Source organism: Passer domesticus, chromosome 2 (genome assembly GCF_036417665.1).
Source record: "Passer domesticus isolate bPasDom1 chromosome 2, bPasDom1.hap1, whole genome shotgun sequence".
Lineage (NCBI taxonomy): Eukaryota > Metazoa > Chordata > Aves > Passeriformes > Passeridae > Passer > Passer domesticus.
The window spans coordinates 74590015-74608956 of record NC_087475.1 but is presented as its reverse complement, the minus strand read 5'-3'; the positions used below and the strand labels follow the sequence as shown (position 1 = coordinate 74608956).

Below are 18942 nucleotides of genomic sequence, written 5' to 3'. Positions count from 1 at the left end.
CATTTGTAACGATAGTAAGGGGCAGCATTTTGGACATTTTCCAAAATTAAGTGCACAATTCATGTAATGTGATTTAAATCTCATGTGTATACGTGGCTTTCCCTCCAGTGACAATCTCTGTGTCCTTCAAAATGCCTCGTTCTTTACCCTTTCAGAGCCTAATCTCGTGGTGGCATTGACTTGACGATGCAGGTGACATCAAGAGAGTCCTAATAGCACTGCCATAGCCAGGATGGTCTAGGGATATAGACACAGCAAGGCTTGCAGGTAGAAGTAGGATTTTACTTATTTATTTAGCCAACTTATACAGTTGGAAATATCAGACAAGCCTCTGAGGCATACAAGCCCTTCTTCAGATCTGAAATAGCAACAGGTGCTTTCAAAGTTAAATGCCAGAGAACACAGAGTTTAGACTATCTCTGAAAGAGAAAAATAGTAGGTAGCTGAGGACTAGAGGGGATGTTGGGGATAAAAGGTCAGGAAAGACTGAGATCTGTTCTGTGCAGTTCTGTAGTATGAGGAAAATGTTTAAGGTTTCACTTTTCTTTTTGAAATACATGACTCTACTTCCAGTTGCTGTGAAGTACAAATAGGAGGAGGTCAATGAAAAACATGAAGAAGTGTGAATGGAATAAAAGCACATATTATGCATGAGAACTATCTGGATGGAAGATGAAAGACTGTAAGAGTACCATGCTTTTTATAGAGACACCATGTTTCTTGGGCATGTTGATTTTGGATGGGCATCAGAACCTATGAAATAAGATTTCAAGAAATTGCTTCCTGGTCAGGCCAACTTTTCAGGCTTTGACACTCACCCTAGCATGCCTTTAGCCTAGTGTTACCAGGAAAAGTTTTCCACTGGTATGGTCAAACTTTTCTCACCCAAACACATCTACTTATTCCACATGTCATTTAGGTGCTTTTAGTTTTTTAAGAAAACTAAGCAAAACCAATTTTTTTTGTGCTGGTTTTGGCTGGTATAGTTAATTTTTTCCATACCTGTTTGCATGGGCTGTGTTCTGGATTTGTGCTGGAAGCAGTGTCAGTAACACAGGGATGTTTCAGTCACTGCTGAGCAGTGACTGAACACAGAGTTAGTAGTGCCAGTAACACAGAGTTAAGGCCTTTCCTGCCTCTCACCCCACCCTACAAGCAAGTAGGCTCAGTGTGCACAAGGAGCTGGGAGGGGACACAGCTGGGACAGCTGACCCCAGTTGAGCCAAGGGACATTCCAGACCACACAGCACCATGCTCAGCATAGAAAGCTGGGGGGGAAAGAAGGAAGGGAGGATGTTCAGAGTGACAGTGTTTGTGTTCCCAAGCAACCATTGTGCGTGATGGAGCCCAGCTTTCCTGGGGACAGCTGAACACCTGCCAGCCTGCAGAAAGTGGTGACGTAATTCTTTGGTTTGCTTCCTCATGTGCAAGGTTTATCCTTTATCTATGAAACTGTCTTCATCTCAACTCATGAGTTCTCTCACTTTCAGCCTCCTGCCCATCCTGATGGGGGTCAGGTGAATGAGCCACTGGGTGGTGCTTAGTTGATGGCTGGAGTTAAACCACAAGAGTCCTTTAGGATACCCAGTGTAAGGCTGGAAGTGTTTGAGATAACACCAGATCTCAGTGGAATGTGCTAGACTGAATTTGTCACTTTCTTGCTGTTTAGCTATTAAATAACAGGCTCCAGTGCTTGCCATGGGGCTTTCTTGCCAGGCTGTAAATTAGAGCCTAGGGCTCCTAGGTGGAATGGTTATGTGCCATGGTTATGGTGTACCTCTGAAGGAATTTTGTGACCAAGAATAAGTCTTTGAGGTGTATACCTTCCATAGAAGATATATACCTCAAAGAATCTGTGGCTGTGCATGTGGTCATGCTGGAGAACCTCAAAGTGTGTGGCCATGGATAAGCCCACAACAGAGCAAGTACTCCCCTGCAGGGACTGCAGCCATGGGTAAAGCCACGTTGGAGTAGGTGCATTTCTGAAGGCATTGTGAAGGCATCCTCCATGGAGGAGGCCATGCTGGAAAAGGTGCATCTCAGATGGACTGGTGCTGTGGATAAGTCCATACCACAGCAGCTGTATCCCTGGAGAGACTATGGCTCTACTTGGAGCAGGTATACCCCTGAGACACTGCAGTATATGTGTAAGTCTAAGCTGGAGCAGAGGCAAGGTGAAGGCAATGGGGTGGTTAATGGTGATATTCTGAAGAGTGTGGGATCTGAGTGATGTAAATGGCATGGAATAAGGAGTAAAGAATGTTCTGGGTTTGGCTGTGATAATTATTTCCATAGTAGCTAATATGGGGCTATGTTCTGGATTTGTGCTGAGAACAGTGTTAATAATTCAGGGATGTTTTCCTACTGCTGAGCAGGGCTTACACAGAGCCAAGGCTTTTCTGCTTCTCAGCCCATCCCATCAACGAGTGGATTGGGGGTGTACAAGGAGGCAGGAGGGACACAGCTGGGGCCAGCATACCTGATGGATATCCCATAACATATGGCATCATTCTCACCATATAAAATCTAGGGGAAGAAGAAGGAAGGGGGGACATACACAGTGACAGCATTTGTCTCCTCAAGTCACCGTCACACGTGATGGAGCCCTGGAGATGCTGAACACCTGCCTGACCGTGGGGAGTGGTGAATGAATGCCTTCCTTTGCTTGTGTGCGTGGCTTTTGCTTTATCTATCAACTCTCATTGCCTCAATTCACTTTTAGCCCTCCAATTCTCACCCCCTCCCATGGTGGGGGAGTGAGTGGCTGTGTAGTGCTTTGCTGCCAGCTGGGGTTAAACCACAACCTTTTTGTACAATGCAGACATCACAGTTTTGATTGGGAAACTACCACTGTATGTACTGTAATTATAGCAATTTCATTTTGATTAATAAAAACTTTTTTCACAGTGAGAACAATTAATCACTGGAACAGCCTCCTCAGGGACATAGTAGTCCATAGTCCCCATCACTAGAGGTCTACAAGATGTGACTGCAAACAGTGCCAAATAATCTCATCCAGGTTCCCCTTCCTATGTGAAACTGGACCTGAAGATCTTCTGATGTCCTTCCAACCTGGACCATACTATGATTCTAACTACGGCATAAAAATATCAGGGATTTTCTGTTGTGAATCCCAGCTCTGCTTTTAACAGAACCTGCTCAAAGAAACATACCCATTTTGAAAATACATCTTTAATAAAACTATGATATGAGAAGAAGGTCAGTGCAATTTCAGAAACTCCTTAACTATTAGACTCTGACATGCCATAAGACATTGGTTTGGTGACCATTATTATATAGATAAGGAAATGGACAAATGCAACTCACTGATGTTTTTGCTCTTCCTTAGCTGATGCTCTAATGGTGGTTTTAACATTCTATTGACATCAATGTAATTCTGAAATTTTCTTCTTTTTATTTCTTCAAACCATTCTCCAGTCACTCCCTGCAGCCCTTTTTCAGACTTCCTTCTCTTCAGAAGTTTACTAAAAAGAAAAAAAAAACAAATTAAGCCATTTTAGATATTACAGGGCCATCGTTAGGAACTCTCCCTGTTTTTCATTAAAGTATTTACAGTATATCTCTACATATAATGACTTTTACAAAGGCAATGAGACATGATACATTCACAGTAATCACATTTTAGTGACAGCAACATTCTACTGTTTAACAAATGAGATTATGGGACCAGGTTGAGTGGATGACTCATATGCTTGCATTATTCTCTTTCTTGAGGGAGTGCATCTTTTTTCCTTGCAAGAATAAGGCAATTCATATGCATTCTAAAACTAATTGAAAGTAAGATTAAGTTGATCCAAAATCAACTTAGAATAAATAACACTCTAAATAAAGGAAATTTTGAGATATTTATTCAGTCATTTAAACAGAAGTAATAAGAAGATTACTTTTATTTTCTAGGGGTAGATCACTGATGCCCTGACAATGAGGTATCCACTACACATTTTTAATGCAAAGTAGAGCAGTAAATTGAGAATTCAGTTAATAGATATTCATGAAACATGTTCAACAAGTTTATCACATCTTCCTCTTTCCTTGATGCATAGTGATTCTGCCTGTGTTCAATATGGATGGAGGCAACTAATAATGAATATGAATGTTCTGCCACACTGAGGTGCAGCCTGAGCAAGCTACACACTGCTGCAACTGTGGCAGCAACTGAAGAAGATACTTAGTAGCAAGTTCAGATTTTAGACCTAGAGGTCATAGGAAGGAATTGTTTAGCTGGACAGAAAAGAACATGGTACAGTTGCAAAGGATTGGAAAGGGACATGCAAAGTTACTTGTTTTCAAATTACATTACACTAGTGTCGAAAGTATAGATGCAAATACAGCAAATCCACACCCCCAACTGATTCTGATGGCAACAAAACAAGACTTCGTGCACAGCCTGGAGAGGTAATACCAATGTTTGAGCAAGGCTTTAATGTAAATCTGCCTCCTTAATCAGTGGTAAAAATCTGTGTCCAGGAATACAGATGCTCTCAGAGAACATAAGTTGCTTCAGTTATCAATTTAAATAAAAACTCATCTGAGACCATACTACTTCACAAAACAAACTTAAAATTAAACAGCTAGTCTGGAAATGGATATATTTTGATCTGGAATTTATGGAGTTCATTGTCCATACTAGTCCCTACTGTGCATCTGGTGGCATCTGATGGACAGGAAGGCTGGAGGGAGACATTTTTGGGATATGAGTATTTCCCTTGAAGAAGATTACACAGCCACATGCACAAGTACTAGCCATTCCAAATAAACTTATTACAAAGGCAAAAATGTTAATCATCGCAGATGTTACCGCACCATGGGAGTGACTAAACACCGTAAATGCATTGTGCAGCCGGGAACGCAGCCTAGCACTGATGTGAAACAGGAGGGGATGAACAATGTGCTCTCAGGAGCCAACTCCATGACCTCACTCCTGTGGCGCTACCCAAGGGGACCCAAGATACTGGGAGGAGTAAAAGCACAGAGAGGAAGGCACGAGCTGCCTGGGGAGTAGCTGCAGCCGCAGCGACTGCCCGGGAAACAACCCCAGGGCAGCTCTGCTGCAGTCCCGAAGGAGGAGAGCATCTGTCGCGATCCATCCCCGCGCGCTTTCAGGACGCACGGGGCCGAAGGGCTTTTCCAGAGGGCAGAGGCTCCGGGATCGCCGCTCCCGGGCAGCGGCGGGCGGGGCCGGGGCGCCCCCCGGCGGCGGCACCGCCCAGCGCCCGCGGCCGGGAAGCGACGGGACGGGCCGGGAAACAGCTGCGTGCCGCACATCTACGCATTCCAGAGCAAAGGGGAATACAGAAACCCCACAATCACTCCATAATCGACCATAGCCAGGCACTGCACGAACGCGCCTTGCACTGAGGAACGGCGTTAAAGTCTTGCACAAACACTGACTGCACTGTAAAGTCTGTAGTGGTGCATGCTTGGCATTATGTGTAGTCATTATCTGTGAATACGCTGCTTTTGAATTGTGCTGCCATGCCCAACTAATCAAATAAATCCTTTAAACTGCCTGTGCATATTTATATTTATACACACATGCAGGCCCATATATGGAACCCTGTATTTGTAGTTGTTTGAGTAACGAATAACAGTTAATGTATAGGACACACGATATGTAGTTGCAGTATCGCACGAGTGTTAAGTATTTCTCCTGTGCGATGACTCCCAGCCAAACCACAGCATTTCCCTACATACCTGCTCTGTCAAGTTTACGTGCCCCTCACGACACTAATGAACACCAGCCGTGAGCCAGAAGGAAAGCCCATCTCGAGAAACAATTACAGCAGGAGATGGTATCTGCAGTCAGTATTGCAATGAGCCTGCCTCTGAGGCAGCACTATTGTTACTTGGATTGCACATTAGGTGTTGAGACACTGCACCTTAGGAGTGTCAAAACACCTACTGCCCTCTAAACCAAATGCACCAATCCTGTTTCCCAGTCTGCTCCATCCATCCTTACTCCTCATTTGCCTACAGCTGTTTTGTACACTTGGAGCCACTACCTTTTGAGAGGAGACAACGTGATTGTGACTGGGAAAAGTATCTATAAACTATTGTGGGATTGAAGGGAAATCCATTGTCAGGCTTACTTACAGGAGACTGCTCCACAAACCAGTGCAGGCAGCAACCCTAAATGACCTGCCAGGCTCATTATCTTTTCCCATCTATTATTCCACACAGCGTCTAAACCAATGAATCACTCAGGAGCAACTTCTTTGCACTGTTTTTAAAAACATCTCTTCCTTATTGGCACAAGGATGTCCCAGTATTTCTTACAGACATCTCCAGGGAAAAGTTACCCTAAATGTTTGTATGCTCTAGACTTTCATGTGGGTTATCATAAATACTGTCAATAGATGTGTAGCCTCCCCCGCCACTTCCTGTTAGGATAATAAGGAGCTTTAATTGCTACTGTAAGAGGAAAGGCATTTTCCTTACCATCTTCACTCTGAATGTAAAGAGGAACACGTGTTCAAGGCTGTAGAAACTGGGTTGCCAAATAGGACATTTGGGGACAGCACTTGTTTGCAGAGGACAGAGGATTCAATCCCATTTTTGCTAAAGCAGAAATTATTATTCCTATTGAATTTAGCAGAGCAGAATTTGGCCCTAAAGGACTCTTACCACACACCTCATAAATGAACAGATAAGCAGCAACTACAAAGAATGAGGAATTGCACCAGGTGAAGAATAAACAGACCAAATTCACTCATTGGATCAAAGCTCTCAGTGTCTGAAAATACAAGACTGAAAGGATTACAGAAAAAAAACGTGTTGAAAGCATTAGACAAAAAATACAGCAGGGCAGATAACTTGCAGTAACCTAAACCAAGCTCTTCTCCTTACTCTGTTCATATTCCTTTCTTTGTCAGGAAGAAAAGGCTAGAGGTCAATTAAAAATCAATGCCTGAAGAACCTGTTGTTTCTTAACATTTTTTTAACTTCAACTTATCCTCTTCCCACCACTTTGTACATTACGCTGCACTGGCAAACTGTACAACTCCATCAGTTCTATGACCAGCCATTTTTCCAGAAAACTCTGTTGTCACAGCCACGAGTAGCTCTAAAACACTGTCCTGGGACAACTTTGTGCTGGATTGTATCCTCACTGTTTGGCCCAGAAATAAGTTCTGCACCTTAAAAACTGGATCTGAGAGAGAAGTCGGGGAGAAGGAAAAGCTGTGGATTTTTTTTGGAGGCTGTATTAAAACACAGAGGTAAGCAATGCTCTCGGAGTTCTCTGCCCTGCAGACAGGGAGTTTTCCCTTGCTGTTTTTGCTGGTTTTTCCTCTTGTTAGCTGAGGTCAGAAGGGTTTTTTTGGATCTGTTCAGCCATTGCTCAGTCCAGGAACACCAAGACTACCATCCAGGGGTCCCCCAAGCTGCACTGAGGCCGGGACACCACACCTGAGCCTGGAGAGAGTGAGAGAAAGCCGAGGACACACCCACGAAAAGGACACTGAACTACAAAGGACTCTTTCTGAATGTGCCATCTCTTCAGAACAACAAGAGGTTCCATTGTTTAATATTTTTCATTTTCTCATGTTTGTGAATACTTTGCTTGGTAAATAAACAGACTCTTCTACTTTTCTCGAAGCAGGTTTATCACAAACAGGTGGGGGGAAGAGCTGCTGAATTTTGCCCTTTAGAGAACATCCCTTTGGAAATTCCCTTCCAAATTTGTCCCAAACCAGGACAAATGCATATGCAAGTATATTTTCTTACTTATAGTTCCTTTTAATTTTACGAAAACAATTTAAAGACATACTTCCAAGATGTCATCTTATTTAGAAAAAAAAAAGGGAAAATAAGTATTACTGACCAAGGCAAAGGCTACCACAGCTGAAATAATTTGAAAAAAATTATTATCTGCCATTTCCTAGAAACGTATAATAGCAATAACAACAACATTTTGGTTTCCAAGGTGCCAGAGAAGCTCCTGTGGCAGGTTAATTCTACCAGGAAGAAAAACAATGAGTCAACACACTCTTTCCTAGTATGTCAGACACACAACAGGTCTGTTTTCTAAGGCAGTCTTTATTCTTAGTAGCTAGTATACTTTTACTCACGTTAAAGCATGTTTTGTTTATTTTTCTTTCTTACTGTTGACTCTTTGGCTAATAAAAATGAACCAAGTCAGCCTCATTATTACATGTAAGACTGCACAAGTAGATGAATCACAGAGGAGAAAAGACTCCCATGTTTTGGTTGTACATACTACAAGACAATGCAAAAAGATCTAACTGAAAATTCACTTATTTTTTAATTTGATATTTGTAAAATTAAGCATTTCTGCACTAATTCTCTGAAAAGTGAAGGTCTCCTCTATTTCAATGAACAAAATGTGTTGCCAATCAATAACGCTTGAATCTAACCTGCTAGGTCAAATTTAATTTTCTCTTTCCCTGAAATAATACTTTTCTACATGTTCATCCTTTTCATCCTTCTGCCATTTTTGTGATTAGGTATTCATTTTATAACCCACATTAACCCACTAAGTTGCCCTCAGATGTATTTATCTGGGTATGTGACCAATAGATCTAAAGATGTGCATGGGCACAGAGGATGTGGCACAACAATGCAGAATAAAGAGTGTGTGGGTTCAGTGTCTGTGACTGACCAGGACCCAAACACCAATAAATGTAATGGAGGGACTTGAACTCTCTTGAACAGGCACCAGGTCAGGCTGCAGGGGAGAGAGTCCCCTAGTGGTGACAACCCTGCGTGGAAAGGAGCAACTGGAAGTGCCAAGAAATATTCACCTGAAGGCCAGGGGTGCCCAGCACTGAACTGTATAGAATGTTTTCAATTTCACTTTAATGGTCGCATGATCTTGCCAGCTGATAATTATCCCTAAATTTTTATATTCCAGTAATGTACAAAACCAAGAGACAGAAGGCAGAAGGAAGTGAAAAGCAAATAATCTCCTCTAGTTTTTCCTCCTGGACTGTACATTTAATAGGCAGAAGTACTTAAAACACAAAGATACCACTTCTGCACATGAATTTGATATGCAGTCAGAAATATCCTTTAAACAGCAAGTAGGGCTACATAAACAGATACCTACAAACAGAAATATAATTTTGTCCTTAGAACAGTTTTTTGAGAACAGGTATCAGATTCATACATTAAGGCCTGCTGTGTGTGTCAGAGATACAGTCAGGGAATATGTGAGTTAAAGACAGAACATCTTTTCTGCCCTTACTAAAGTTCTACCTTTTCTGCTCATGGGGAAAACCCTTCCACTTCCACCTCTCCTCCTCTTCATTAAAAAGTAGAATAAATCACAAAATCTGCAATTATTACACTATATAAAAAATTTATTCTTTTAAATTAAAGCTGATCACCTGTTTTGAGATAGCCTAATCCAGTGGCATTGTGTGCATTCATTACACACAATCCACAAAGACAGTGAGACTATGCGCATACACAAAACATTGGACTCCCAATGGACATCATCAAATACTTTTACTCTATAAACCACAATGACTTTTGTGTCTACAACTCTTTAATTTCAGCACCCTTTGTACAGTGACCAAAAGTTATCTATTTTCTACAAAACATTAGCTTCTCATATTAAACTATGTGAAATTAATATACTGACTTACACTAGCTGCTGTTTTCCTTCATCAAGTCCAACACTCCTTTCCCCCTGAAGCTTTTGTCTGCTTTCCTGAGCAAGAGCATAGAATGACACTTTCCTTTGAAATGGAAAACTAGGAAATGTTGTAAGGGCAAGAACAAAAGTTAATTCTCATGCTGACTGCATAACTCCTCTCTGTTCTGGCAGCTCAGAATTCAGAAGCTCTCAGTTAAAGCTCTCAAATGAGAAGCTCAATGACTGCCTCAAAAAGTTAAGTTTTCAAAACAGATCATTGAAAACTGAGATCACGGGAGCTGAGGGTGATTAATCATGCATCTCAAGGTGTAACAATGCCTCAAGACATTACTTTTAACATGAAACTATTTCTTTAGCAGCTACCCTGGGTTTACAGTGAAAACATAATTTCAGCCCTGCTGGAACAAACAGAAAACTCTGTAAGTACAGATCTTTTAGCAGTTATACATACTTAGAAAATGAACGCTTTTAGTTCTCTGGCCAGCTGGTCACTAAGAGGGAAGGAGGTGGAATACCACTAGGAATGTGACAGCTGTTGGTGACTCCAGCTTGGGCTGACTCTCTGCCCTTCCTTTCACAACACATGCAATAGAGGGGAAAGCTCTATTCTGTGAATGTTTCATCGATTAGTTACAATGTCTCTGTAGGTACAAATGACAGTCTAGAAAAAAGGGTGTTACATTGCAAGCTACCTACCAATGTTGTATGGTAGTAACACAACAAACTCATGATGCAACGGAAAGAAAAGCCACTTATCATCTTTAAAGTGTGTCACATAGCTTCTGAATGGTAGTAATTAATGTCTCTAATGAGATTACTTCATTAATAGGAATTTCTATTAATATTAATACATGCTAATAGAGGCAATGGATATAATTCTCCATGTAAAGATTCTGATTTATTTGCAGTCATAGATGTAGTCTCAGTCCAAAACCACTGCATACCACGAATAAGTTGTGAGCTTCTGAATTTCTGCCCCAGAAATCTTACATGGAAATGTAACATGTATACCATGTGTACCACATGATGGGTTGGAAGGCTGAGGATCAGGTCTCTCAATAAATCTGAAGCTAATGATTAACAGAGACATATTTACTCTGCCAGGGCAGAGCTGCTAGTTGATTACAATGAACTTTTATAAATATTGATAGCATGCAAAGAGACAGTCGTCTATTGCAAGTAATTTACAGCTCAGTCATGTACTGTAAAGTTAACTGCCTTACAAAGATATAAAATGCAGACACTATTCCTCATGTTATTGTTTGACTTTCGTTATGAAAAACCTTTCCTAACAAATAATATAAGAAAAAAAGAACCCCAAACCAAGAAACAAAACACAGGCTAGGTGAGCACTCTGTAGGAGGGGAATTGGTTTCAAATTAAGAGCAAATCCTCATCTCTACAAGCAGGTTTATGTATGATGGCCCATGGGGCTGCACAGAGTTCTGAAACTGAGAGGCTCCAAAAAGGATCAGACATTTGCTTGTACAGAGCTAAGCCTGAAGGCTAGGGCTCTCAAAATACACCTTTGCAATCTCAGATAATTGTGCAGAGTCTCACATTGAGCAGAGTTCACAGTTCTGCACAACAGAAGTAAGACAGGTCAGTGTACCTGCACACAGTTTATGTGTTACTGTAACACTACAAAAGCCTCATTTACATTGCTTTAAATTAAGGAAATAGGTCATAAGAATTAATGAAAGCTTTAAAAGTTGACGCAGTGAGTGTTTTTCATCTGGAAATGTAATGCTTATATACATGTATGTAATATATACTTACACAAGGATCCTCTGCTATAGTACCTTAGACTCATAATTCATCACAACTCTTCCACTGGAAATGGAAATATTATAGTACAATAATGCTTTAAAATATTGTATTTACATGTGTATAATTTTACGTATATTAAAGAACACACAAATAGACACATATAAATATGTCTTTAAGAACACACAAGTCTATTATGGAGAAAGAGACTGCAGAGCACCCCAGACACAGTGCTGCAGCTTTTCCTCACTGCAGCTTTCTGCACTCAGACCCATGCTGATCTAAAAATCCAAAGATATGGCCACTAGAAGTGTTACAGCTCCTTGATTATTCCAGCAACAAAGTATATTCAATGCAATTTATGTGCTATAAAGTGTAAACACAGTGTACTTTTTCATCATTTAGTCTTGGCTTCTGTGGTTTTGATGTGTTTGTTCACAGTTAATATGATACCAGTATATGGTTTTATTTATTTCTGAGGTAAGACTGAGAAAAAGAAGATTGTTTCAGCTAAGAGTTTAAAATGCAGACATTTAAATACAGTTTATTATAGTTAACAGTGTAAACATAATAATTTAGCTGTAAAGGATTAGAAATAAATTTCCTGTGAACTTTTAGATGCACATGTCCTCAGAACAAATCCAATTTTCCCTACCTGCTTTAATGAATTTCTTGTATTAAATATTAAGTAGTGAATTTTTTCAGACTGTAAGCTCCAAGGAAATTTGTAATTTGTCAATTTAAAACAAGTACAGGAAAGATCAAACAGACGTCAGGCCTTAGCTTAGATAGTCCTGTGTTAAATTGCTGGAACAGAAAAGAAAATGGGGTCTCTGCGTTCAAAATTCAAAACTCCAATGGGCCAGACACCATTTGATTTGAAAACTAGATTTAGAGAGAAAAAAAGATTTTAAAGGATAATTAAATTCCATATACACAAACCTAAATTTAAAAGAAAAAGAGATGGATAGTCACAACAATTTTCAAATGCCATCAAAACAGTATCTGACAGAAACCAGTGAACATCAGCTGGAGTCCTGACACAGCCCAAGCAGCTTTGCCCCCAGCTGTTGGCCAGGCCGAGAGCCACGTCTGCAGGAGGTGCAAGTGCTGCATGTCTGGATGCATGCAGGAGTTTGAAGCACATCAGGGACCAAATCCAGCAGAACTCCAGTGCCTTGGGCTTCACTAGGGAAAGCAAGTGCTGCAGCCTTTGACAGGCCTATGTGACACACGTCACCTGAGCACACCACCTGAGCACAGCTGTGCCAGTAGCACGGGGAGATAGCCAGCCACTCTGAACATGAATCAGATGTGTTTCTGCAAAACACTTTTTTGAATTACTGGCATAACCAATTTATTATTTCTGAAATGCATGCAAGGACTTGAAGGCGTTGGGACAGAGTTTGCAGAAGTTGTCAGCATGAGAAAATCATTCTCTTCTCATCATACAGGCACCTTAATGACTCTCTGATAGCCTATTATGGAAAGCTGTCTTCTTCCATGTGATGGCAATTTCCAGTTCCAACTATAATGCCAATTATTAATTTAACTTCTGCACTTGAATTGTGGAGGAGACAGAGAGTGTTGAGAATACAGAGACATTACTGTTGGAAAAGTCAAACCTGGAAAGTGTGCAGACTTTCTACAAGGTGTGCAAGACTGTAATTGGGTCACAAATCCATGGAAAACCTAAAAAATTGGACTATTCTGCATTTGCATTCTGAATTAGTTATTCCAGAATGACTCCCCATATTGACTGTCTACTCAATAGTTAGTGCTTGCTTGCTCTGCTATGTCCGACCTATTTATTCTTGAAAGCTGGTCGCTTTATCTGTATAGACAGAGTTCAATGAATTCTACTTTTACCATTAAGCTTGGACTTGGAAAAAGTCTGCCTATGATTTAACAGTAAGTCTTTGCTTAAATCTCATCAGTTTCAACACCATCTTATTTTTGGCAGCCCTAGTGACATCAGAAAGTGAGCTCAATAGTAAAAATAATAATCTTTGTGATTTTCACTTTTACGCTGTTTGGTCACTTGAAAATGCAAACATTAGCCTCAGCAGTCTGCAAGACCAGGCACAAGGACTGTGTTTGAATGAGCACGGGTGAAGGTGCCCTGAGAATGTCCTTCCTGCTCCTGGTTTGGCTGCCTGGGCCCTGGACCAGCTTGGGGAGAGCAGAGCTGGGTGTCCTTAGACAAAGATGTCCGAAGACCAGAGGCCTCAGCATAGATGGACCCTCCCTCCTTCCCCGGGGAGCTGCCTTTCAGCCATGCTCCACTTACAGCCCCAGCTGCATGCCCAGCTCAGCGTGGGCACAGCCTCTGCCTCGACCCCCAGGCTGGCACCCAACTCGGCCTCAAGCCCGGCCACCTCACCCCTGACTGCCCGGCCATCAGGGGCCATGGCTGACCCGGTCACTGTCACCAGGCCTGGTCCTGACACGACTTCTCGGCTTGACCACGGTCCTGCACCATCATTCCAGCCCTGCCTTGTAGCACCAGACTGTGGTGGAGCAGGCCCGACCCCAACCCTGAGCGTGACTCAGCCCCACAGGCCGGCCCCGGCCCCGCCATGCCACCACAGCGGTGCCCGTCTGTGTCACCGGGGACAGGCTCTGCCCTGCCAGCCCTGTGGGGAGCCACCATGCACCCAGCAACCTGAAAAAAGAAGAAATACATTCAGTGCCCTATAGGCAGGCTCTTTCAAACGTTACACCCCTCAAAAGGTTCTTCCTTCTGTCACCACACACATCATAGAAACCCCATCCTCAAACACCAAGTGCAAATCTTTAGAGGAAAGGATTGACACTGAAATTAGTTCACTATGAAAGGACAAGACCAACGAGCTGGCAGCAAGGCTGGTCCAGATTCTGCTTTGTAGGTATAAAACTGGAGTTACAACACAGACTTTGGTCTAGTCAGCCCAGATGGACAGAGTAAAAACCAACAGAGAATATGGCACACACAGTGCCTACTTGCCCATGGCCATTTGTATTTCTCTTTCTCACCCTGTGTGAAGCCCCAGTCTTTGAGTCTAGACCCCACCACAAGATAGGACTATTAAAAAATACAATGAGGAAAAAACTTGATATGCAACTTATCAATTGCATTTGGCTACAGTACTCCACTCAAACAAGGGAAGTCTCAAAATGGGATTCTTATGATAGTAATTGTTTACCAAAGCAAGTAAAGGTTTTTAAATCCCAATCTTCCCTGCCCCTTTTGCTTCTACTGGCACTTCTTTAACATATTAGCCCTTCAGGGCTTCAAAGACCTATTTTCATTAGTGTTTACAAACCACTAAACACACCAGTGGCACAGTATCAGTGGTAAGTAATAATAGTATCTCCTCCACATCAAGACACAATAGAACACTTGCGCCCTGAAACATTCCTGGGTGGAGTATCTCTTATGAAAGAATTTCTTTATTAATGCTTTGTTCAGGAAGGGAGCTCCACTGGAACAACAATATACCCAAGTAATGCTGTCCTGGTATCCTGTCTGCTCTCCTCACCCATGCAGCTCATGTACTTTGGAGCTGATTTTAAAAATTCCTTGTAATTATGAGGAGTTTGGCCTTAAATCTATATTTCTAGCACCAAAGAAGTTATTCTTGGTCTCCAAGAAGGCAAAGAGGACTACTTCTGTTAATATGACAAAATAAAGCCTGCAATGTCAAGACCTCTCAAACTGTAAGCAAGACAATATAACTGAAGCACCAAGTACGGATATGCCCACATAGATACAAAACTGAGTATGTCTGCACTTCTGCAACAAGTATCTTCCCAAGAGAAGAAGGTAAAAAAATACATTTCCAACACAGGATTGTATACCCACCATCTATTGCCAGACCTGTGAGAGTAAATGGTGGTCAGGAGAATACAGTAAGGAATTACTTGCAACAAATGAACTCAGTAAATGATCTGCGTGAGGCAGTGAGAACAGCTGTGTGCCTGTAACAAGTAACTATGTCCAAATTATTTCATTTAGAGACTGTCTAGAACAGTCTAAGGAGAGGACTCATCTTTCCCACAACACTCAAATGTTGTTAATGGGTCAGCAAGAGTGGAGCACTGAGTGGTGCTGACTGTACCTCCCAATTAATTTAATATGCTTTTCATCTTCAAATTTGAGGGTAAATTAAAATAAACCTTTGTTTTGCTGCTGTCCATTCTCATAGTCATCTTCAAAATAAATCTACTAACCCACCCCCCCCCCCCCCCCCCAAAAAAAAAAAGCATAAACCAACCTGGAAAAGAGCAAAACAAATTAAACCAAACAGAATGAGTGCTCTCCTCTCCCACAAGCTCAATTTCCCTTTCCTCTTTTTTTTCAGTTCCTATTCACAGACAGTGGCTGACGTGCCAGCTATGTTCTAGAGCTAACAATTATTTTTTTGCCATTCTTCCTACTGAAAAAAGATCCTTAAATAATACATGCATAGTTAGTTCTCAAAACATGATCTAGAAAGTAAATTGCTGTTAGGGAAGGTAGGTTCATTTCCCTATTCTGTGGGTCAGTCTCTCGGTTATTTTCAATATCTCATTTGTAAGTGAAGGTAACAGTATTTCCCTTTATCTCAAAGATTAATGAACAAAAACAGCACAAGACCATTGCATGCAGTTGTAACAGGAGCATTACATAAAACAGCCAAGTCTCCTAAATAAAATTGTTAAAGAATACAGAGCTTTTGTGCCCTTTTACATAACATTTTCTATTTATCCATATCTCTTCTACTCTGTCTTCCAACTGTTCACTTTCTGGACAACCTGCAACTGTACCAGCTACCTGTTCCCATGCCACATCCCCCTACCTGCTGCCTCCTTTAAGTAGTTGGCTCCATGTCTCCTGGCTCTTCTCATCTCAGCTGCTTTCTCTGGGCCTTGATGCAGTTCCAGGGGTGGAGGTGCATCTCAACACCCAGAGTTCAGACACTATGAGACATCAGAGATGCAAAGTTGACTGGAATGACACCTGCTTGGGCACTGTCTGCTCTCCACACTCTGCAGAGGGAGGAGCTGCCTTGGAGATAAAAGGCATTAGCTCCACCTCTGTATCCCATAGCTTCATGCCCTAATGCTGCTGACTTCCTACAGGGACTGCCAGTTCCTCTGCTACCTGCCAGGCTCTGAAGTGCTGTCCTGAAGAGATGGAAGGCAGTCAGCCTCTCTTGTCCCTGCCCATTTGCTTCATCAATACAGAAAAGAGAAGCACCTTCAGGTTTGTTTAGCCTGTGGGACCTGGAGCTCTCTGTGCAAGTATTAGCTCTCAGTTCTTTTCTTCATTTCTGTGCCCAGTAGCTGCAGAACAAAGCTTAAGAAGATGAGCTGGGGTCACTCTGAAGTCTTGAAACCATTAGTCAAAAACATTAAATGTTTTAGTGTTGTGATTTTCAGGTCTATTTCATTACACACAGAAAGTTGATCTGTGATATTAATAACTGTGCAAGCATTCAGTGCACTCTTATAGAAACGGAATTGCTGGGGAGCCATCTGAACATGATACTGCACTGCAAACATGCTGCATTCTTCCCTGGCATCTAATTGTAACTGTTGTATTTGTGACAAGGCACCTCCTTCCACAAGCATCTATAAAATCATCAGTTTCACTAACCAGGCTTATTAAGTAGCATTTAATGACCTGAGTTGGATTTCTGCCTTAATACTGCAAATACTATAAGGGAATAACACACGTATATTGATATAAAAACCCTAAATTCCATCTCTCTTTGCACTAACATGATAAATTAAATTTTCTTTGAATTGGTATTATGAATGAAACTGAATTGGATGAGCAAATAAATCTGAAGGCAAGTGTTACCTAAGTTCATAACTAATAAGTTTTTTTTTTCTTTTAAATTATTATGTACATTATTAATAAGTTTCTGAAATATTTTCAGTGTATATAGCAGTGAGCAGCCATATGAGTTATACCAAAGCTGACTGTTGCTGCTTCTCTGAACTTGTTTCAAGGAGAAGGAGGCAGGTACAGCTGGTTTGGGGTGGCTGCTCAAAGGTACTGCTGAGAGGAGCCACGAGAGGGCACTGGAAAGAGAGAACCGGCCAAAAAATGCAGTCCTGGGAACCAGCAGGCCGGGACTCAGCTCTGCTCCCTGCCCATAGCAAGAATAAATTAAGGTCCAACAGGACATAGAGGTCATTTCTGTATAAAAGCCAAAGCTATACTGACAGGGGTCCCAGGCCAGGCTTAGAGGTCCGAAGGCTTCCAAGGGAGCCAAGCAAGGTCCAACTGTACCCTGTGAATGTGCTGGGGCATCAGGAGCAGCAGGAGGGGAAGCACCAAGCCGAGCTGAGAGCTGCACAAATGTGCACAACTGACACCCTAACTCACACGTTCCTGCTCTGTACAAAGTCTACAAAGAGAAAGGGAGACGAGAGAGTCTGTATAAAGCAAGATTTCCCCAGAAAATCTCCCCATTATACACTTCATTTCACAAAGGCATGGGCTGACTGGATGAAGAGAGATCCAATTCTACCCAGTGCAGGTAAGCAACAAGAAAAGAAATGTACTTGTCAGGAAATAATTGCAAGCTCAATACATTTGATGAAGTCGCAATTAACCACAGAGAATGTCAGAATAAATATTTTGATTTTATTTCTTATTTAGTCTTTCAAAATTAACTGGTGTTAACATTTTTCAGTATAACAAATGTAGCTTGTTCCTGCTTTTTGTGTTCTGGAATTGTTATAAATAGGAATGACTTTCAATTTTTCATTGATCTTTTAAGAGACTGGCAGACAGCTATGTGCTTGCTCATATGACATCAAACAGTATGGACAAGATCAGCACAGTCATTAGAACCTGACTTTGGTCTGCCAGCAAATGGTTCATTCCCACTGTCAGTCCAGTCTAGATTGCTCTATACAGGAGCATGCTATGTTGTAAACACAGATGGTCACGGAAAACACTTTAGCAATTTGTTACTGACCACTGGTTGTTATTGATTTGCTCCCTGGCCCTGCCCAGCTCCAACTAGCTCTTTCCAAAACCATGCTCAAGAGCAGTTTGAAGGGCAACTCACTTCACTAACTTTGTGCAAAAAGAGTAGTCTTAATGAAATTGCTCTTTCCATTCCACAGCGTCTCCTGTATGCCTTGTTTGATTGACAGCATCAATCAAATAGCTTCAAAATCACACTTTGGAAATATCCTAGGAGTGTGCTGCCACAGTTCTCAGGCATTCTTTCAAAACTTTTGTACTGCAAAAATGTCTTTGAAGTTAATTATCAAAATAATAGGAATAAGAATGACAAGGAGGCAGGCATATGGGACAAAGGGGAACAAATGCAATTCTGTTTAGAGCCTCTGAAGCTCACTGTGGTCATATAGGAACTGCAAGATTTGGCCCTGCAGGGTGATCACTGTTATTACTTTGATTATAGTAGCACAGGGCAACACCACACAGACTGGAACCTGTCTGCTCCTGATGAGAGTCTTCTGGCCTGAAGAGCTTACAGTTTAAATAAGACCAGGTAGACAAGTGGGGTGAGGAAGAAAGTACTTTTATT

General features: G+C 41.7%; 1 protein-coding gene and 1 long non-coding RNA gene across 3 annotated transcripts in view; one reads left to right on the top strand and one right to left on the bottom strand.

The window, feature by feature from the left end:
• Positions 1–18942, bottom strand: part of EXPH5 (exophilin 5) — a 37324-nt gene that overhangs the window by 16679 nt on the left and 1703 nt on the right. Inside the window, exon 2 of the mRNA XM_064409356.1 lies at positions 3328–3485. Coding sequence (XP_064265426.1) covers positions 3328–3485 — 158 coding nt within the window. The remainder of the gene's footprint in view (positions 1–3327; positions 3486–18942) is intronic.
• Positions 1059–3309, top strand: LOC135294289 (uncharacterized). 2 transcript variants are annotated; one of them, XR_010356413.1, is made up of 3 exons: positions 1059–1394; positions 2531–2669; positions 2908–3309. It is a non-coding gene; the product is annotated as an uncharacterized LOC135294289 (long non-coding RNA). The 2 variants fall into 2 exon arrangements; XR_010356412.1 differs by having other exon boundaries at positions 1059–1431.